Source organism: Sebastes umbrosus, chromosome 13 (genome assembly GCF_015220745.1).
Source record: "Sebastes umbrosus isolate fSebUmb1 chromosome 13, fSebUmb1.pri, whole genome shotgun sequence".
Lineage (NCBI taxonomy): Eukaryota > Metazoa > Chordata > Actinopteri > Perciformes > Sebastidae > Sebastes > Sebastes umbrosus.
The window spans coordinates 20,285,201-20,305,561 of record NC_051281.1 but is presented as its reverse complement, the minus strand read 5'-3'; the positions used below and the strand labels follow the sequence as shown (position 1 = coordinate 20,305,561).

The following is a 20,361-nucleotide window of genomic DNA, read 5'->3' as shown; positions in this document are numbered from 1 at the left end:
GGAAAAAGCCAAGGAGAAGCTGATTGCGGTGAAACTTTGGAGAGAGGTCAAAGGTCGTCTGCTGTTACAGTAGCTGCCAGACAGCCCAGACAGAACACAGAAATAAACACAAACCTGCAAGTTAATGGCTCACTGCAAATGTCACTCTTTTAATTATAGTTTGAGTATTGTTTTCACAGAATATCTTCTAGAAGATCCACACTGCCACTGAAAACAAACGTGTAATTTTTTGTAACTCTCTCTCTATGTGTTTCTGCAACATGTGTCCTAACAATAGATTAAACACTAGATACATCTTACTATTACTGTTAATCATGTGCAGACAAGCACATAAATATGTAAAAAACTGTGCAAAGTGTGTATGGGTGTTTGTGTGTGTGTGTGTGTTCGTTGAACATTGGCAGGATTTGGGGGAAACTCTGGCCTTGTGGGTTATAAATAGCAGCCTGCCTGCATGAATGGGTGGTTTGAATGAGTCTTTACCCGTTAGCCTGCGCAGCCGTCATCACTCCAGGTCAATTTTCAATCCCTTAAAGGAACAGTAGGCAAGATTGGAGCAAATATGATTAAAAAAAGTTATTTTTATGAAACAGTCACTATATCCTGACAGTACTGCAAGAGACAAGTAATCTGAATAGATCTCGCCCTTAAATGTTTTCAGAAACATATTGTTTAACTGTAAAATGAGAAAGTTTGTGACCCATTAGCCATGTTGAGATCAGTTGAGGAAATACCAAGCACCGCCCACCAGCCACCACCCATTTTACAGCTAAACAGTACACTACAAGATGTTTCTGAAAACATTTGAGGTGAGAAATAGGCATTACAGTAACAGAATATTGATTTTATATTTTATCAGCGCTGCTAGTTTGACTGTTTGATCAGAGTTTGCGAGTGATTGACAGCTGCCTCCGTTGAATGAACAGCCAATAGGAACTCTCTCTCTCTGAAATGACCTGTGATTGGCCAAAGTCTCCTGTTTTAAAGCCTGAGAACAGAGCTATGAGGAGATCTAGAAGTCTAGTTTTCTCTCAGAACACTTGAATTACAATATGCTGAAAGGTTATTATGGAACTTTTGCCCGATGATGCCAAAAACATTCTGCCTACTGCAGGTTTAATAGGCCGGAGGGAGACGGGTACGTATGAAGAAGAAATGTTGATGATGCTTTACTAGCTTATGGCGCCAAGAAAGCAGATATATTAGAAACAAGTGAATCAACTTTTCAAAAAAGTTTGTTGCAAAACTTTAGAAGATTCTGCTGTTATTGGGCAGATGAAAACCTGTCAGACTCAAAAATGCATACTGAAAACTGAGCTTTTTTCTCAGCTTCAGACAAGTTGAACTTTTACAAAAATATTGTTTTCATCAGACAATGATGATGTCAGAAAAACACTTTTTACTGACTAATCATCACTTCCTGGAGTGGCGTACGGAGCTCGTCAGCATCAAGTGACTTGAATGTACAACAGCTGAAAGACACACACGGCATTCTGTCATGCAAACCAACTGCAGTCCACATGTTGAACACACAATTTTAATGCAAAGGGAAACTTTCTGCACGCTCTCATCTAGCACAGCAATATCACACAGAGGTGGAAAGGTGGCACCACAGCTCACTGTAATCATCTACCGGTGCCTCTTAACATGATGTGTTCCCGCCGAGCTGCAACAGCCAGAGTTCTCTGATAAAAATGGAGGAAAAAAATCTAAGCTCGCAGGATTGCAGTGTGATCCCCTCAAAGCTTAGCCATGTAAAGATGGGAGATAAGGATGGAATTGAGGGATAAAAAGCCCTTTAAAGGGTTTTGTCATCACAAGACGCTATAGGTGTCTTCTCTGAATATTAATGCTGGGATCTGAATAAGATGATGTTACAGTAACCTAAAGCCCAAAACCCCTCAATCAACAGAAATGGCTCGGTTCACACGAGTCTGTGCGTGAGATGAGAGCAGAAAGTGTAGCCAGTGCTCGTATTATTTACCATTATCATCTTTGGAGTATTGTTTCTTGCATCACTAAAACAGGGGATGTTATTACCTCCTCCAATAAAAGCTGCTAACATAATTGCTCATAATTGCTCTTAAAGCCTTGTTCAGTACTTTACATAAAGCAATTATTGCATGATAATCCCTCCTTTAATGCTTGTTGTTTGTGACTCATAGTCACACACAACAGACCTATTTCACTGTGGGTTGCACATTATCAGTCCCCACTCTTTGGTGTTAATTATTCACATTGTGGAGATTGGTTAACCACTAAAGTTTAACACTGATTAACACACTGGCTTCCTCAGTGTGAATCAAAGCTCATGACACTCCTACCTGGAGTCAGAGGCAAGCATGAATAAACTAGCCCCAAAAACAGCATTTTAGGTGGTTGTAATTTTGTGTGTGAATGTATTAAAATGTCCTAAATGTAACACAAAAATTGTCTGCACAATACTCAATCAACTCTGAGTCAATATTGTTACTCGTGTGGGGTTTTCTCCTCTCTATTCTGATTTAGTGCTGAACATTTTTCACTTTGCCTGTGTTTGCTTTTTTTCGGTGAATGATGGAGTACCAAAGTCTCTCCATCAGGAAGAAATTAAAGCAAACATCTGTGGAATAATGGACAGGGAAATGAATTCTCTCACAAGCTAGCAAGCTTGTTGTGTGGGTGCCACTGAACGTGACGAGCATGCATGTGCCAGACCGGTGGAGTGGAACTCGTTTGATGGGCATGTTCAACACATGGGCATGATGCCAATTTAGACAAGCATGTCCATGAAAAGAGTCTCCGCCTGCATGCTAAGTGTGTGAATGTAACCGCGTGTATCTAATACTGTTTTGTTATATAAAAATCTAAATGAATTACATTTAGAAAATCTGTGTCTACAGATGTTATTCTGCACATCTGGAATCAGCCAGCTTTCTATCAATGGTGTGAGCTACCTCCTCAAAATACAATAATTTTACCAATATATTGAGCGATTACTGTCAAATTATTATGGACATCTGGTGCTCTAAAAAGAGAGTCCGCAACTCTAAATAATTTTGAATTAAAAAAAAAAAAAATTGACATACCTATAAAATCCAAAACATACCAACACATAAATCTCAAAAAATGCTTTGACAACCAAAGGCCAAATGCATGTATGGCACGATGCTGCCATCTCCTGGACAACATATTTTTTGCACGTTTTTGATTTTTTTAAAGCACGAGGAAATTGATCATATGGCAAATGAAATTTTTTTTTTAAAATTAAATATTATTTTAAATTGAGATCATAGGATTATTCAAATATAATAACCTGCAAAACAATGTAGAGATTCAAGAGGAGAAAACCAGAATCAAGCTTGGGTGTTTGAGGCATGTGGATGTGAGAGTGAGTCTGTCATTAGCATTATTGACTAACAACCCCACTTTAGGATTAAATGCCATATTAATAAATAATGCCGATATTCTTGCAGAGGTTATTAGAAATTAAAAAACTGGGAAATAAGGGCTCAATGGATGTTAGGTGTTATAAATCAATATATATATAATGTGTCCATTTTTGTATTTACTACTGTATCACTTGCATTGGTTAAGCGATAGAGCAAATGCTCTTAATGTAAATATTATTATTATTATTATTATTGTGTGTGTAAGATTCCATAGTAGGCATGTGAGATTAAAAGTTTTTGTAATTGTTTTAGTCAAAATGCTGTAAATGTTATCATTTTTATTGCTGTTGGGGACATTTATCAGCTCACACCTCTATGTCTTCTTAATGTGCATCTTCAAGAAAAACAATTCTAAAGTGCAATCTGCTTTGTATGGCGCAAACCTATTATTAATAATATCATTCTTATTATTTGTTGTATTGTTTTTGTTGTTGTGCTAGGTGGTAGCCTACTTAAACTGATATAAGGTGAAGTTTTTAGAGTGCAGATATTTTAGCCCAAAAAGAGTAACATCATACAAATCATAATGTATTCATTAATAAGCAACAGATTTTTAGATGAATCAGAAGACGCGTCTTGTTTTTATACATTCCTTTAATGACAGATGTTAGGACCTGGACACTATTTTATTTTTCTGCATTTACTGCAGTCAGAGGCTTTAAACCTGCAGTAGGCAGGATATTTTTAGCATCATTGGGCACAAATTCCATTATAAACTTTCAGCATATTGTAATTCAAGTGTTCTGAGAGGAAACTAGACTTCTGCACCTCCTCATGGCTCTGTTTTCAGGCTTTAAAAAATCTAGCCAGTGACGGGAGACTTTGACCAATCACAGGTCATTTCAGAGAGAGAGAGTTCCTATTGGCTGTTCATTCAATGGAGGCAGCTGTCAATCACTCGCAAACTCTGATCAGTCAAACTGGGCAGCGATGATCAAATATGAATCAATATTCTGTTACTGTAATGCCTATTTCTCGCCTCAAATGTTTTCAGAAACATCTTGAAGTGTACTGTTTAGCTGTAAAATGAGAAAGTTTGCTCCGGCTGGTGGGCGGTGCTTAGTATTTCCTCCGCTGATCTCAACATGGCTGCCGGGTCAACAAACTTTCTCATTTTACAGCTAAACAGTACACTACAAGATGTTTCTGAAAACATTTGAGGCGAGAAATAGGCATTACATTAAGAGAATATTGATTCATATTTGATCAGCGCTGCCTAGTTTGACCGTTTGATCGGAGTTTGCGAGTGATCGACAGCTCGGCTCTGATTGATTTTTTTTTCAGATTACCTGTCTCATGCACTACTGTCAGGATATAGTTTTATTTTATAACTATTTTTTGTTAATCATATCTGCTCCAATTCTATCCACTGCTGCTTTCATTTAAATCCAGTGACAGTCTTTCTCTGTTTGAAACAAACATCACTATGAAGCTTAGTGGTATAGCAAATCTGTCAAAAATCATGTCAGAGAGGAGATGAGGAGTTTCGTTTTGAAACAACATTTTGAACAGACCCATGTTGGTTTTGAAAAAGCTGACTTTCTCAGAACATCTAAATGTTAAAAGAGAAAACAAAAAAAAAACTATTTTTTTTTCCAGCTTCCAAAAAAATATTCTCTGCACTGCTCCTTTAAATCAGTGACCACCTGCTTCTTGTGGCGTCAGCATCATCCGCAGACGGCACGATGGAGATCGATACGGCAGGAAAATGTTCAAAGTGGGATATTTTGGGAAAAGCTCGACATGCCCAGGGAGAGAAAGACGAGCATGAAATCTGATATCACATGTGACGTCAAGGTAGGTCTATTGATGTCTGCTCAATGCTTAAAGATGCATGTGTTTATTGCTTTAATCTACTGCTCGTTGTTTAGAGGGAACACAATGGTATATTGGTCTGTGATGGATGTGGAGATGTGCACCGCCTCGTCCTCCTCTCTGCTGATGCAGACAGGCTGACTGACAGAGAGACACAGGTGATGGAGAGGAACAGGCTAATATGTAAATGTGAGGACAAACTGTACAGACTCAGTGGTGGCGCTATGTAAAAAAAAAAAAACACTATTTAATGTCACAGCTATTTATTATTAATACAGGGACAAATAGGTTATGGCATCATATCTACAACACACTGTAAAACAGGAAACATAAGCCTGCACCAACCATTATAATCCTGTAAAATGAATACCTATATGTTGTTGATGTTGTTCATCAATAAATATAAACATGAGAAAATGAAGAATCAATAATTTTATTTCTCTGTGTTTGCATTATCACATCAGTGTCACCTATTGAATCAGAGCAGCTGAGGAAAACCACCTGTTTTTGTTGAAATAAGCAGCTAGGAGCCCCCTGCAGGGCAAGTCAGCTCATTATCTTCTTGACATAATTTGCACCTAATTATTTCAAAAGGTAAATGTATTAAAATTCAAAATTTAAAAGCATTTTATTGCCTAGTTATATAGTTTTATTGTCACAAGGCTACATGATCCCATTGTTTCTTATTTGCTACCACATGTCTTTGTTCTATTTTTTGTTTTTTCTCTATAACAAGCTCATTTATTATCCTACTTTTGACTTAATTAATGCCAAGCTTTTATTGATACTAAATATAAAAACATGAAACACTGAATCATCTTTGCTTAATGTTTCAATGTAAAACATATTTATATGTGGTAGTCTGACTAGTTTAATTCCGAAATCCTGAAAAAGTCCTAAATTGCAAAACCCTGTGATACAGAAAATATTTTGTCATAGGGGATGAGAGTACAGGATGCTGGTTGCCATGGAAGTGGTGACCTTGTTGCCTTGGCAACAACCGGCAACACTATGCATTGGCCTACAAGGTTTTGTGCAAGAATGTAGCTACAGTCACCGGGACCATTTCCTTTTACCTGTGTGACTGAACCATCATATACTGAGATCATATTAATCCTCTTATTATAGGCTAATTCAACTTCTCTCAGTGATATATGTGTTCTGATTGTTCTACTATCACCTTTAGATGTGTTACAGTGACAGACTGTGTCACAGAACAACATCACTGAATCCAAAGGCCTTTTTCACAGCAGATGTTTTGACATGTCACAGTATGAAAAGCTCAGATGTAAATAATTAAATAAATGTTGGCTGAATTCTATTTAACTGCTTCAGTTTCAGGGTCCTGGGTTGCGTCCGAAATTCCACACTAACATGCTATTCAGTACGCTAAAACAGTATATGAGATATTTTAGTATGTCCGAAACCTTAGTATAATGTATATGCAAATTGCATACTATTTCCGGTGAAATATTACAGTATGCAACGCTGGATACTACAGCAGCATAAATATCCCACAATGCAATGTGGTAGTAACGACAAACATTTATAACAGACAATGGTGGACAGCTCTGTAACATCAATAACTCCGAATTAACTGTAAGTATAAGATTTCACTTTGATAGGCGTAATATATATTTTAAATTAATTCAGACTTTGATTCTCACAAACCATCGTTTTCGTCACATGAGGTTGGCACGGGTTACCATGGTTACACTTCTCAAACCAGCAAGGAGGCTCTCAGGAAGTGACGACGTAAATTACTGCTCAGTGCGTCCGAAAAAATACATACTACTGTTTATTCACACAAAAGTATGTTGAACGAGAGTCGGCCTATTGAGCATGTAGTGCATTTCGGACGAAGCCCTGGTATTGTGCATGCTGGCTCACCGTCTCACCGTCATGTCTTACTGGCACACTTGAATAGAACAAAGCCATTGATAATTAGTAACGCCTACTATTATTATTATATCACATCTTGATTCAAAAGGAATTAAACATGGAGGTTTTTGACCCTTAACTAACTGGTCTTCTTGTCTCCCAGCTCCTGAGAGCCAGTCCACCTGGGAGGACCACATCTGAGACCTGAACAACCAGAATGACCTCACATCGCCCCACCATCAGGAGCAGGAGGTGGAAACCATAGCAACAGACGTGTCCTGTGTGTCCTGAGAATGCCTCTCTGTCTTATCAAGGCTGAGTCTGAAGTATTGTCCAAGAATGAGCTTCTGCTAAGTCGAAGGAGGACAGGCTGTACCATGGGTGTGTATACTGTTGTGTAAACATGTGTATTTCTATTTGTGTGAAGCATCACACGTACTGTGTGTTTTGGAGTGGTGTGAATGTTTGTATATCCATCCATGTGAGTCTGAACAGCTGTTAATCATCAACCTCATGGCTGTCCTGTGTGACTTTATCTCTCATTGTGGTGTGACCGTGGGTCGGTCCCTGTGGCTTACTATATAACTCCTTCAGCATCATGGGGACGTCATTCCTCCTCTCACTGTTTCAAATTTACAATTATCACTGAGTAATAGATCACGGAGCAGCTGAACTCCTCTGACTGTCTCATGAGACACTCACCATGTTTACAGCAGGTTTTTAAGAGACAGACAGCACAGTAACCTTTTCCACTCCACCCCTCTTTTTCATAGACCCATTCTTTTTTAGGGTTTGTACAGGGGGTCTTTAAGGGGAGATAGCAGGTCAACAGTATTGGTCACATAGAAGTGGTGTTCATCATCTGAAAGCAAAATGTTCTAGTCATAAATCAGAATTTGTTTTTTGATTAATTAATAACTTAATTAAATGAAATTGTAAAAGTGTATAAGGGTTTAGAATAATATGCTAGAAGTATATGATGGCCATCCCCATGCTCTATTATGTCTCATAAGTTGTTGCAGCCATTTTTAGGTTGATACCATTTGTTACACAGATTTGGCGCTAAATTTAATCATTTTTTTACCACTCGAGAATTGATAAAAGTGATCAATAATCCCTCCAAAATTACACATTAAGAGAACAAGACCTTGAGGAACACCATAGAAAAAGCTATGCTGTGATTTGGTTTCAAAAACTTTGAATAGAAATTTGGAGATTTCTGCAATAATTGCATTTTTCGATGGCGAGCACTTCTGTTATAGAAACTGCTCAGAAACACCCTTATTGTCAATCTAGCTAGGAAAGCCATCCATCCTCTGAATGTTCTAGTTCTCTAGTTTGTGGCTGTAAAGTTTCATGAGGCTGTGATTATCTTAGAGGTCACTACAGGTCACTTCATACAGTGATCTCAAGTTTCAAGAAATGGTCTCACTACAATGAAATGTCTACTATGCAGACAAATCATCACACATGAATACAACGGGGCTCATTGGATCCACAGGAGTCTCAGCTTACAGTGATACACAATTTATGTAATTCCAAGACTGTTTAGGGACCCCAGTATGCAGGAATATTCAAACACACCATTTTAGAACAGGCAAAAATAACACATTTATACTGCATTCATAGAACTGCATGGTTTTTGCCCCAAACTGCATGTGATTATCATAAAGTGGGCATATCTGTAAAGGGAAGACTTGTTCATTCACATATCTTGAGGTCAGAGGTCAAAGGACCCCTTTGAAAATGGCCTTGCCAGTTTTTCCTCACAAAAATTTAGCCTAACTTTGGAGTATTATTTAGCCTTCTTCCCAACAAGCTAGTATGACATGAGTCCGCTACGACCTCTGAAAGACAGTAGAGTCAGTCAGGATCATCGGCGATCCCACGGGTCTCAGAGGATTAATGTAATGCACTGTCGACTTCCATTAAAATCATGGAACGTCCACCTTGTCAGGCATAAACTCTCCTGTATTTTGACTGGTTGTTTTTTTTCTATATTAGTATTTTTGAAAATGACATGTACGCCATATATTCTTTCTATTTCAGATACTGCCATGGAAGACCATCTGGTGGAGGACAACTTAATGTGTAAACCACAACAATAATCAAACATGTACCTTCTATTGGGCTAACATCCCTTGATAACAGCTGCTATGGCTTTTTGTAATGAAAGCCTGCTGGAGGAGTGCGGCTTCATGGGGCCGGACAATGCAGAGGAAGCAGCGGGAAGTCTCCCGTCAGAAGCTGCGACTCCCTTCATATCGGTCACTCTGCGTGTGACCCTCGCAGCCATAATGATCTTCATGATAACTATTGGTTTCCTGGGCAATGCCATCGTGTGTCTGATTGTTTACCAGAAACCTGCCATGCGTTCTGCTATCAATCTCCTCCTCGCCACGTTGGCCTTCTCGGACATCATGCTCTCTCTGCTCTGCATGCCCTTCACTGCCGTCACCGTGGCCACCGCCGACTGGAGCTTTGGGAGCGGCTTCTGCCGAGCGTCCATCATGCTGTACTGGCTGTTCGTCCTGGAGGGGGTGTCCATACTCCTCATAATCAGCGTGGACCGTTTCCTCATCATCGTGCAGCGGCAGGACAAGTTGACCCCGCACAGAGCTAAACTGTTGATTGCAGGCTCCTGGGTGCTGAGCCTGTGCGTGTCTCTGCCGTCTGTAGTCGGGTGGAGGACGGGTGCAGCAGGTATCGGGGGTACCTGGGCGCCGCAGTGCGTGCTGGGATACAGTGATTCTCTGGCAGATCGTGGATACACGGTGCTGTTGGCAGTAGCAGTGTTCTTTGTACCATTTGCTGTCATGCTGTACTCTTACATGTGCATCCTCAACACAGTGCGCCGCAACACCCTGCGCATCCACAACCACACCAGCGAGCATTCCTGCCTGCCGGCCCTCAACCAAGTCAGCAAAATGAGACTCACCGGGCTGCAGCGGCCCCCTCAGATCAAAGTGGACATGAGCTTCAAGACCCGAGCCTTCACGACCATCCTCATCCTCTTCGTCGGCTTCTCGGTGTGCTGGTTGCCGCACACGGTGGTCAGCCTGCTGGCCGTGTTCAGCCGACAGTTCTACTACAGCTCGATCTTCTACCCGATCAGCATAGGCGCCCTGTGGCTCAGCTACCTGAAGACGGTCTTCAACCCCGTCATCTACTGCTGGAGGATCAGGAAGTTCAGGGAGGCCTGTCAGGAGTTCATTCCCAAGAGCTGCAGACTGTGTCCTAGAGTGCCGGGCCGGAGCCGCAGGAGAGTGAGGCCCAGCAACATCTACGTGTGCAGCGAGACTCAGTCAGCTGTGTGAAACTAAGGAAGAGTTTGTGTTGAAACTGCTATCAGCTGTAACTCTTCCTTTTCCTCATAATAAGCAATCAGAGCTCAGCTTAAATGAATATACTGGTCGTTGACAAAATGATCTCCCTTCAAGAATGAACTTTCAATCTCAATTTTTTAAACCAACATGGATGAGAAGTCTTTAAAGTGCTCAGAGAAATGAAAATGTGATCATCAATAATTCTGTGACAAGTGGACAAACTTACTGTCATCCAAACAGTTCCATATCCTCCATTGTCAGTTTACTTCTCCGTTTCATAATTGGTCCAGAAAATGCTTCATTAATGTCACTCTGTTTCTTCAGACTGTAGACTCAATCTTCAGGCTTTGAGGAGGAGTGGTGAGAATAATTCTATTGTCAGTTATGTGATGAGTTTCACCAAAAAATACACAGTGTTAATGTTCAGTGATGTTCTCAGAGGAAAGTCTGTAAGCTTTCAACTGATGTCTTTTTAAAAAAAAAAATAATAATAATTTTAATGAACTTTGTGCAGAAATACGACCTTGTGTGAGTTGAAACAACAAAAGAAGTGTGTCAGTTATTGAGCTGTGACTGTTTACTTGAATGTATTGTCTTTTCATGAATGATGAAACCAGGTAAATAAATAGTGTTTTTAAAAGCGGTTGCACTGACAGACTGCTGAGTCCTTGGATGAAAAACACAGCCGCTTTTACAATGTACATAATGGAAATAGGTTGCTGGGATACACCTGTTTACTGTGAGTGGATTTATATCTACTTCACTGAAGACAACACACACGTCAGTTTGTGTTTTGAATCCTATCACGTTAGGTAATCCCATTGGAAGAGTGAGGCCTGCACAAAAATGTTTATTTTTTTTCTAATGAACACTTACTACGCTACTTCATTTTGAGATATTTGTATAAATGCTATAAAGACCGTCATTAATAACACTGTCGGTCTCAGCCAGCCAAATAGAAGTCATATTGATGTAGGTCATTAAACAGGAAGATGATGCTGTTCTTTCATTGCAAATTGCTCCACTTCCTGTTGAATTCTCAGCCTCGTTATCAGACTGAATTTCCATTTTGTTTTACTTTATTCATTCTATTTGACTCGCTGAATAAATCAGAGACGTTTGCAGTGATCCAGAGGTCTGGAAACAGGTCACTGAACTTTAGCAGTAAACCTTTCACAGGAAGATGTAGAGTGGATGACAAACTTTCTCATTTTACAGCTAAACAGTACACTAAAAGATGTTTCTGAAAACGTTTTACATGAGAAATAGGCATTACAGTAACAGAATATTGTTTCATATTTGATCAGCGCTGCCTAGTTTGACCGTTTGATCGGAGTTTGGGAGTGATTGATAGCTGCTCAGAGACGGAAGGCTCCAGCTCGGCTCTGATTGGTTGTTTTCCTGCGGTCTTGCAGATGACATTAAGAGCAGCGGAGGATACCGTAGGACACGGAGGCACATGATTTATTTCAGATTACCTGTCTCATGCACTACTGTCAGGATATAGTGCTGTTTTATAAAAATAACTTTTTTTAATCATATTTGCTCCATTTCATCAAAATATCCTAAAGCCCAGCTTGTTAGACCAACAGTCAAATATATTAAATCTCTATCACATAAGATATAGAAAAGCAGCAAATTCTCATAGTTGAGAGGCATGAAAAATAATAATGTTTGGAAGTTTTACTTGAAAATTGACATCACTTTACAATTAATGGATTATCAAAAGAGACACATTGCATTTTCCGACCCATCAACCAATCGATTAATCACTAATCACGTCAGCTTCACATTTTAAAACGCTGCACCTGAAACTCATGTGATTCAAGGAAGTTATAAACCATTCAGTTCAATTATTTCCATGTTGACTGAAAAAGGGAAATTGGTTTTCATCCATGTAAACACATCAACAATACACTTAATTACACAAATACATTTACTCGTGTGTCAACACATGACAACATAGAGCCTCTCCCTCTTAATTTAGACCTCATGGTTGCTTCTACATCACATTACTGTCCTAACTTAATTAACTTTGATGGATTTAACGAACCATTTAACTGCAGAGACGTCAGGAGAAGGGACTTTTTTTGCTCTGATCTAAGGCTGTGACAACTCCTCAAAGGCTGCAGTCGTTTCCTAAATCAGTCTCAACCTGTATCAGCTCAGGCACGTGGTTATGGTCTATAAAACCCTTTATATGAATTTGGAAACTCTGTATGTTGGTCTACCTCCCCACAAAAACACATTATTCCAAAGTAGTGCCTATAGTTTAATAAACAATATGTTCTCAATTCCTTCCAGTGACAAGAATGTGGATCCAAGTTGTTTTGCTGGCTCCTGCAGAAGCGGGACATTTTTGCTGTCTATAACCAAGGGCCAGTAATCTGATACTATACACATGTTTTGGGGCCCATGGTCGATTGAAAGTCATCTTGTTTGGAGAAAGTTAAATCCTCATCACTGGACTGTTTTCAACCACTGAGACATATAAACATGTGACTGATTAGACAAGTCTTTACAGACTGAAGGGCCTCTTAGTTTTACATGACATGTTTGACATACGACTGCTGAAGCATGACTCCAATCAAAACAGAATTATCCCCAAAATGTATTATGCGTTTAACAACCAAAAAACAAAAACCTGGCATGATGTTAAGGGGAATTCTGCTTGGGTCACATTTTCTTAGTTGTGGCCATCATTTCTATCTGTATAAAACTAGTGTACTCACCAAATGAGATCTAGGAACAAAGGGGCAGATTTATATCAAAGTGCCCGAAGAACAGATGTAATTTACTTTTTACTTTACGTCAATAGAACAAACCTAACAAGTAAAATCAAGTATAACACATCAGCAGTTGAACTACACAGAAGTGGGATACGTTTTGAACCAGGCAAAATTGTAAAAGCTATACTCATATTTTGATTTGATTTTGTGTGGTTAGTTCTTAAATGTTATTTTGGCACAGTAGGTCTGTCTGCACAAGAGAACACAATAAACATTATACTGTATGATAATGATAATAGGCATAAAAACATGCAGGCATCATTAGTGAATGACATGAATGCCATGTTCATACAAAACAGCTGTCGGGTGAATTGTCATGATTCATTTCTGATCATATTTACCCTCATTTTATATTAGATTACTTTGGAAAATGTATTGTTTGGATTCACTGAATAGGCTATGACAGTAAATTTTATATTCATAAAAACAAATTCTTAAGCAAAAAGCCACATTTTTAGTGCTGACTGTCCATATCAAACAATAGGCTACATTTCCTCTATATCTGAAGCCGTTAAAATGAATAACCACTGTAAGCTTGACAATATATTTATTTAACCTTTTTTTAATTACATTTTTTTTAAAATATTTTTATTATAATCTTTAGTCCCCCGTGCGTGTACACAGGGTGTTGTAAACGTATTGTATAATTGTCTCAATAAATATAAATATAAATAATAAAAAAATATTTTAATTTTCAATAAAAATATCTTTATTAGAATCTTTAGTCCCCCTTGCCTGTACACAGGGTGTTGTAAACGTATTGTATAATTGTCTCAATAAATATAAATATAAATAACAATAAAAATATTTTAATTGTCAATAAATATTTTTATTATAATCTTTAGTCCCCCTTGCGTGTACACAGGGTGTTGACAATATATTTATTTAACCTTTTTTTAATTATATTTTTAAAAATATTTTTATTATAATCTTTAGTCCCCTTTGCGTGTACACAGGGTGTTGTAAACGTATTGTATAATTGTCTCAATAAATATAAATATAAATAATACAAAAATATTTTATAAGTCAATAAAATATTTTTATTATAATCTTTAGTCCCCCTTGCGTGTACACAGGGTGTTGTAAACGTATTGTATAATTGTCTCAATAAATATAAATATAAATAATAAAAAAATATTTTTAATTGTCAATAAAAATATTTTTATTATAATCTTTAGTCCCCTTTGCCTGTACACAGGGTGTTGACAATTTATTTATTTAACCTTTTTTTAAATAACATTTTTTAAAATATGTTTATTATAATCTTTAGTCCCCCTTGCGTGTACACAGGGTGTTGACAATATATTTATTTAACCTTTTTTGAAATAAATTTTATTTTAAATATTTGTATTATAATCTTTAGTCCTCTTTACACAGGATGTTGACAATATATTTATTTAACCTTTTTTAAATATTTTTTAAAATATTTTTATTATAATCTTTAGTCTTCCTTGACAATATATTTATTTAACCTTTTTTTTAAATTATATTTTTTTTAAATATTTTTTATTATAATCTTTAGTCCCCCTTTACAATATATTTATTTAACCTTTTTTTAAATTATATTTTTATGATAATCTTTAGTCTTCCTTGACAATATATTTATTTAACCTTTTTTTTAAATTATATTTTTTTAAATATTTTTATTATAATCTTTAGTCCCCCTTTACAATATATTTATTTAACCTTTTTTTAAATTATATTTTTATGATAATCTTTAGTCTTCCTTGACAATATATTTATTTAACCTTTTTTTTTAATTATATTTTTTTAAATATTTTTTATTATAATCTTTAGTCCCCCTTTACAATATATTTATTTAACCTTTTTTTAAATTATATTTTTATGATAATCTTTAGTCTTCCTTGACAATATATTTATTTAACCTTTTTTTAAATTATATTTTTATGATAATCTTTAGTCTTCCTTGACAATATATTTATTTAACCTTTTTTTTTAATTATATTTTTTTAAATATTTTTTATTATAATCTTTAGTCCCCCTTTACAATATATTTATTCAACCTTTTTTTAAATTATATTTTTATGATAATCTTTAGTCTCCCTTGACAATATATTTATTTAACCTTTTTTTTAATTATATTTTTATTATACTCTTTAGTCCCCCTTGACAATATATTTATTTAACCTTTTTTTTTAATTATATTTTTATTATAGTCTTTATCCCCCTTGCCTGTACACAGGGTGTTGTAATGTATAATTGTCTCAATAAAGTTGGTAAGAGACATGCCTTGTTGTTACGACGCGGTGCATGCTGGGAGAAGTCTAAGCATCCAGTATGGCGACCTCCACAGGACCAGATGGACAGACTGTCTGTCTCTCGGATGTGGATCTCTTACTGCACCCGGAGCTGCTGTCTCAGGACTTCATGCAGCTCATCTTAAGCGGGGTGAGTTAGTGTGTAGAGAGGGACAGTCTGTGTGTGCATGCTGGCTGGTTTCAGGTGTTAATGTGGTGATATGATGGAGGTGAGCTAACAGGTCTCTCTGTGTGAACCAGAAACATGTCAGCACCAGAGACGGGGAGAGTCGGGACCGGCTCACGGAGCTCTACCTCCGGCATGTCATCCCACGGCCGCAGAGGACGCTACCGGACAGCCGCTGGGGGAAGAGGATGGAGAAGAGCCGGGGGAGAGAGACCCCGGCCGGCTACAGGTCAGACAGACACACCGCTAAACACACTGGAGGCTGGCTAGATGCTGCTGCTGTGTTTACATCAGTCAGTCAGTCAGTGATGGACACTAGATACATTTACTCAACTACTGTACTTAAGTACGATTTAGAGGTACTTGTATTTTACTTGAGTATTACCATTTTATACTTTTACTCCCCTACATATCAGAGGGAACTATTGTGCTTTTTACTCCAACACATTTATTTGATCATTTTTCTGACTTTGCAGATTTAAAGGGACTGTTTGTAACTTTTTAAGCGTATAAATGTAGCGGGTCGCCACACATGCGCGCTCGCATAGGCTCGTTCGCGTGTGGCCGTTGCCTTTCCTCCTCTGCCTGCCTGCCTTCAAGAGAGCGCGCGCGTTCTCAGCTCGCTCCACCACTAGACGTGAACGCGCGCTCACTACACACTGCAGAAGAGTTAGTTTAGCTCTGAGAATATCTAGTGAATGCACAGTGGACGTTTGTGCAGAAATAACTGCTGCAGCTCCTCCAGACCAACAGAGGTTTCCCGTGTCTTGTGAAGTGACGGAGCTCCTCAGCGTGTAACGTTGTCGTCTCGTTACCGACCGGGTGCCTGTGTCTCCCCTGCTCTCTCCGGCTGCGGGCGGAGAGAGCAGGGAGACACGCTGCAGAGCCCCGCTGCATCAGCCTGCGCTGAGGCAGTAAAAGCCAACACTAAGATCAGATCTAAATCATGTTCATGGAGAGACCTTCGTCTGGTCAGCTAACATTACTGCCAAGCAGCTGAAATATAGAGTGATATTGTGGTTTTAGCTGACTTGTGTCGCCTCACTGTTTTGAGCGATGCTTGTTCAGGTATATTTAGAGCGAGCAAGCGCGAGCCCGACGCTGACTTTCGTTGATTTCACGGCAACAGGTGTCGCTGTTAAGAAGCATTTCCGAAAGTTACAAATAGTCCCTTTAAATGAAATATAATCAACAAATAAATGATGATCTATTGGTTAAGAATTAAAGGGACTGTTTGTAAGAATCAGAAATGCTTGTTAACAGTGACACCTGTGGCCGTTAAGTCAACGAAAGTCAGCGTCCTGTTGCTCGCGCTTGTGCTCGCTCTAAATAGACATGAACGAGCATCGCTCAAAACAGTGAGGCGACACACGTCAGCTAAAACCGCAATATCACTCTATATTTCAGCTGCTTGGCAGTAATGTTAGCTGACCAGATGGAGGTCTCTCCATGAATCACTGCTGATCCTAGTGTTGGCTTTTCCTGCTTACGCCTCCCGACCGCAGCGGGAGGGAACAGGGGAGACACCAGAGTTTTGTTCGGAGACGATAAGGTTACTTGCTGCGGAGCCACGTCACTTCACAAGACACGAAAAAAACCTCTGTTGGTCTGGAGGAGCCGCAGCATTTATTTCTGCACGAACGTCCACTGTACATTTACTAGATATTCTCAGAGCTAAACTAACTCTCCTGCAGTGTGGAGTGTGCACACATGCACGTGAGGTGGAGCGACGTGAGTGAAGGCAAGCAGGCAGAGGAGCAGAGGAGCAGAGACTCCGGCCCTGGAGACCAAAGCTACAGCCTCCCCCGCATCCTCCGACCGCGGCCAACACTGTTTAACAGACGGGCTTCACTAGATATAACTTTGCGGTTTTGGTGCCTCCGTGTAGTTTGTGTTGGAGTCTTGTCTGAACAGCGTAGCCACACGCGAGCGTGCATGGGACACCGACCCGGGTGATTTATATGTGTAAGAAGTTACAAACAGTCACTTTTTAAAGAACGAGTGTGTAACAATTAGGGGGATCTATTGGTAGAAATGGAATATAATATTAATAAGTATGTTTTCTTTAGTGTATAAGCTGAAAATAAGAATCGTTGTGTTTTAGTTACCTCCAAGATACCAAACTGATACAGGCTGAGGGAATAATCTCAGTGTGACTCAGAAAATGTGCCAGCGCCGAACAGTGCTTCTCCCCGTGCACCTGCTTGAAAATAGAGCCCTTTACCATCAACATGAGTTTAATCCATTTGAGTATAAATTACTGATTATTGTTGTTGTTTGGTAATTTACAGTTCCAGTAATGACCACAATAGGAAAAGGCCTCTGATTGTGTTTGATGGCAGTTCCTCTCACTGCGGCCCACCAAAAGTAAAGAAACCAGAAGGAACCACCGTGTCAACGGGAATCACTGACAGGTTGAAACCTCCTCCTGCTGCAAACCTGTCCAACCCCATCCGCAGGCTATCTGGAAACACATCTTCCTCTTCCTCATCCATTCATTGCAGCACTGACACAGCAGACCTCAAACGAGAAGAAAACAGCTCGGTAGGAACGTTTTGTTCTGTCCCGTCAGTTATGCATTACATGCGAATTCAAGGAAAATGCGCATATATTGTTTTGTGTTGCTTGTATTTTATTTTACATTACTTTCACAGATGATTCTATTATATGCAATATATTAAGAAAATCAAAAATCTGAAATTCATTGCTCATTGTTACTGCATTATAATGTTCTATCACTTTCAAAGGATTGACACAGAGATCAAATCATGTGGGGGGAAAAACCCAGAGAACTCACAATAGAAAATTATTAAGCATGTAATAAATCATTGATATTGGTATGCTAATGGATTTGTAACACATTGCATTATATCATACTGTTTGTGGCATTTATTGTTTATCTGACCATTTTTTTTTGTAATACCTGTTGATGTGTCATCTTCCATCTCTTCAGGGTGCAACGAAGTCTCCTGATGACAAGAAGAAGATCCAGCATGTGACATGGCCCTGACCTCCGACCCCTATTCACACAGACCTGATTGGCTCTGAAGGACATACCACTCCCCTCCCACCAAATGTTGTTGCCCAGTATCTGTGCTCTCTCCATCACAGTTATCCCACTAATTACATCACAAAAAGGGATGAAAACCCTTTTACCTGTTTGTCAATGCCACCTCGCAGCTCAGGATGGGGTGGCGCCCTGAAGGATCCTGCTTTTAAAGTCCAGAGCTTCCTTGCTGCTTTCCAAAACCTCAAGTGCCCTTACCATCGATGATCAGCAACTCTACTCATGTCCCACATATATGGATCCCTTCTAGAGGACAAAACAAGTAACATGACTTTTGTTTTGTGAAATGCCATTTCTGGAAATTATGGTTGTTGATATTCTGTTTCTGTGCACTATTGGTTTTGGTCAGCGGGCCTCCAGTACTGTTTGCAAGGATGAAAGGGAGATTTTCCTGTCTGGGTTTTGTTTAAAAATTTGTAATTAGTAGTACAATGACTTGAATGGACATATTGATAGACTCCTAGTTTGAGATTGTGACCTGCGGAGGTTAAAAAAAAAAAAAATCAGTTTTTCTCTGATGTACCTTTTTAATGGTACCAAACACAGATAGTGCTGAATATAGTATTTTATAAGGTGTGTGTTCAAACCGGTAATACAGTAGGTGTAATTTGTCTCAGTTAACTCCATTCCACTGATGTTTGGCCTCAGTGCTGTTTCACAAGTTGTTCAGGGTTTTTAAACTTTAGTGTAGCGTTGTATTGTACATTTTTTTAAAGCTGGATCATAATCCACTGCTAAAAATTGCCATTATGACACAGAGGAAGCGAATAACTTACATTCACCTTTAAATAGTTCAGACAAAAGAAAGGAATATTTACTAAACCAGGAATATTGGTTTTTTTTTTTTAAAGTATTTATTCTGAATTGTGTATATACTTTACAGTTACTGTCTTTGAAACAGATGTAGACAGAGTTCATCAAAAAGGTTTAGCATTTTGAATCCATTGTCAATTCCAGTGTCTTGTTTGTACCAACGCTTTTTTAAAATAAATTATCTCAATGCAATGAATCACTTTTGTTGATTTAATTACAGAAAAGTAAACAGCTTTTTGGCCCATGTTTGAGATGCCGGTGTAACATAATGTACTCTTAAACCATCATTGTGGTAAAAAATAATGCAGAAATCTAAATTCCTCTTGAAGCTGTAGGCAGGTTTGTTTTGCATCATTGGGCAAAAATTCCATAATAACCTAGTCTGAGAGAAAACTAGACTTCTGCACCTCCTCTTGGCTCTGTTTTTAGGGTTGTGACATGAGTCTTTGGCCAATAACAGGTCTGTTTCAGAGGCGGAGAGAAAACATTTTCTCTCCGTCTCTGAAACAAATCTAAAAGGGCTTTACAGGCCCACAAGTTTGCAAAGAAAACAGGACGATAAATTCTAGAATTGCAGCGATATAACGGCATCGGGATCACGATCTGGATGATGTTTGAAATTAATGTCTAGCACTCGTTACTGTATGAAGCGCGTGCATATGCCTGTGCTCGTTTGGTGGGAGAGGCTTAGGACAGAGAGATGGGAGAGCTGTGTTTTCCAAGGGGCATCCTCAAGGTCTGAAAAGTGACGCCAAGTGCCTTAAACCTGCATTCTTTCTAATAGCCAGCAGGGG

The 20,361-nt window shown here is 38.7% G+C and overlaps 2 protein-coding genes across 4 annotated transcripts; both read left to right on the top strand.

Annotated features, from left to right (window-relative positions):
- The first annotated feature begins 5,077 nt into the window (after window positions 1-5,077).
- gpr45 (G protein-coupled receptor 45) lies at window positions 5,078-11,106 on the top strand. Of its 2 annotated transcripts, none has more exons than XM_037788938.1 (3): window positions 5,078-5,228; window positions 7,291-7,508; window positions 9,177-11,106. In XM_037788938.1, the coding sequence occupies exon 3, from the start codon at window positions 9,284-9,286 to the stop codon at window positions 10,442-10,444; it is 1,161 nt and encodes a 386-aa protein (XP_037644866.1). In that variant the 5' UTR covers window positions 5,078-5,228; window positions 7,291-7,508; window positions 9,177-9,283; the 3' UTR covers window positions 10,445-11,106. The 2 variants fall into 2 exon arrangements, with proteins under 2 accessions (XP_037644866.1, XP_037644867.1); XM_037788939.1 differs by lacking the exon at window positions 5,078-5,228 and adding an exon at window positions 5,697-5,840.
- A 4,344-nt stretch (window positions 11,107-15,450) lies between these two features.
- On the top strand, window positions 15,451-19,763 carry c13h2orf49 (chromosome 13 C2orf49 homolog). 2 transcript variants are annotated; one of them, XM_037790785.1, is made up of 4 exons: window positions 15,451-15,659; window positions 15,762-15,916; window positions 17,979-18,231; window positions 18,641-19,763. In XM_037790785.1, exons 1-4 carry the CDS (start codon window positions 15,489-15,491, stop codon window positions 18,695-18,697), a joined length of 636 nt encoding a protein of 211 aa, XP_037646713.1. In that variant the 5' UTR covers window positions 15,451-15,488; the 3' UTR covers window positions 18,698-19,763. The 2 variants fall into 2 exon arrangements, with proteins under 2 accessions (XP_037646713.1, XP_037646714.1); XM_037790786.1 differs by having other exon boundaries at window positions 15,491-15,651.
- The last annotated feature ends 598 nt before the right edge of the window (window positions 19,764-20,361 follow it).

Bases quoted from the DNA above. Each gene is read 5' to 3' on its own strand.
- gpr45 (XM_037788938.1), top strand. From the start codon at position 9,284: ATGGCTTTTTGTAATGAAAGCCTGCTGGAGGAGTGCGGCTTCATGGGG.
- c13h2orf49 (XM_037790785.1), top strand. From the start codon at position 15,489: ATGCCTTGTTGTTACGACGCGGTGCATGCTGGGAGAAGTCTAAGCATC. The intron at 15,660-15,761 runs GTGTGTAGAGAG...TGTGTGAACCAG, and splicing joins ATCTTAAGCGGGGTGAGTTA to AAACATGTCAGCACCAGAGA. The intron at 18,232-18,640 runs GTAGGAACGTTT...CCATCTCTTCAG, and splicing joins AACGAGAAGAAAACAGCTCG to GGTGCAACGAAGTCTCCTGA.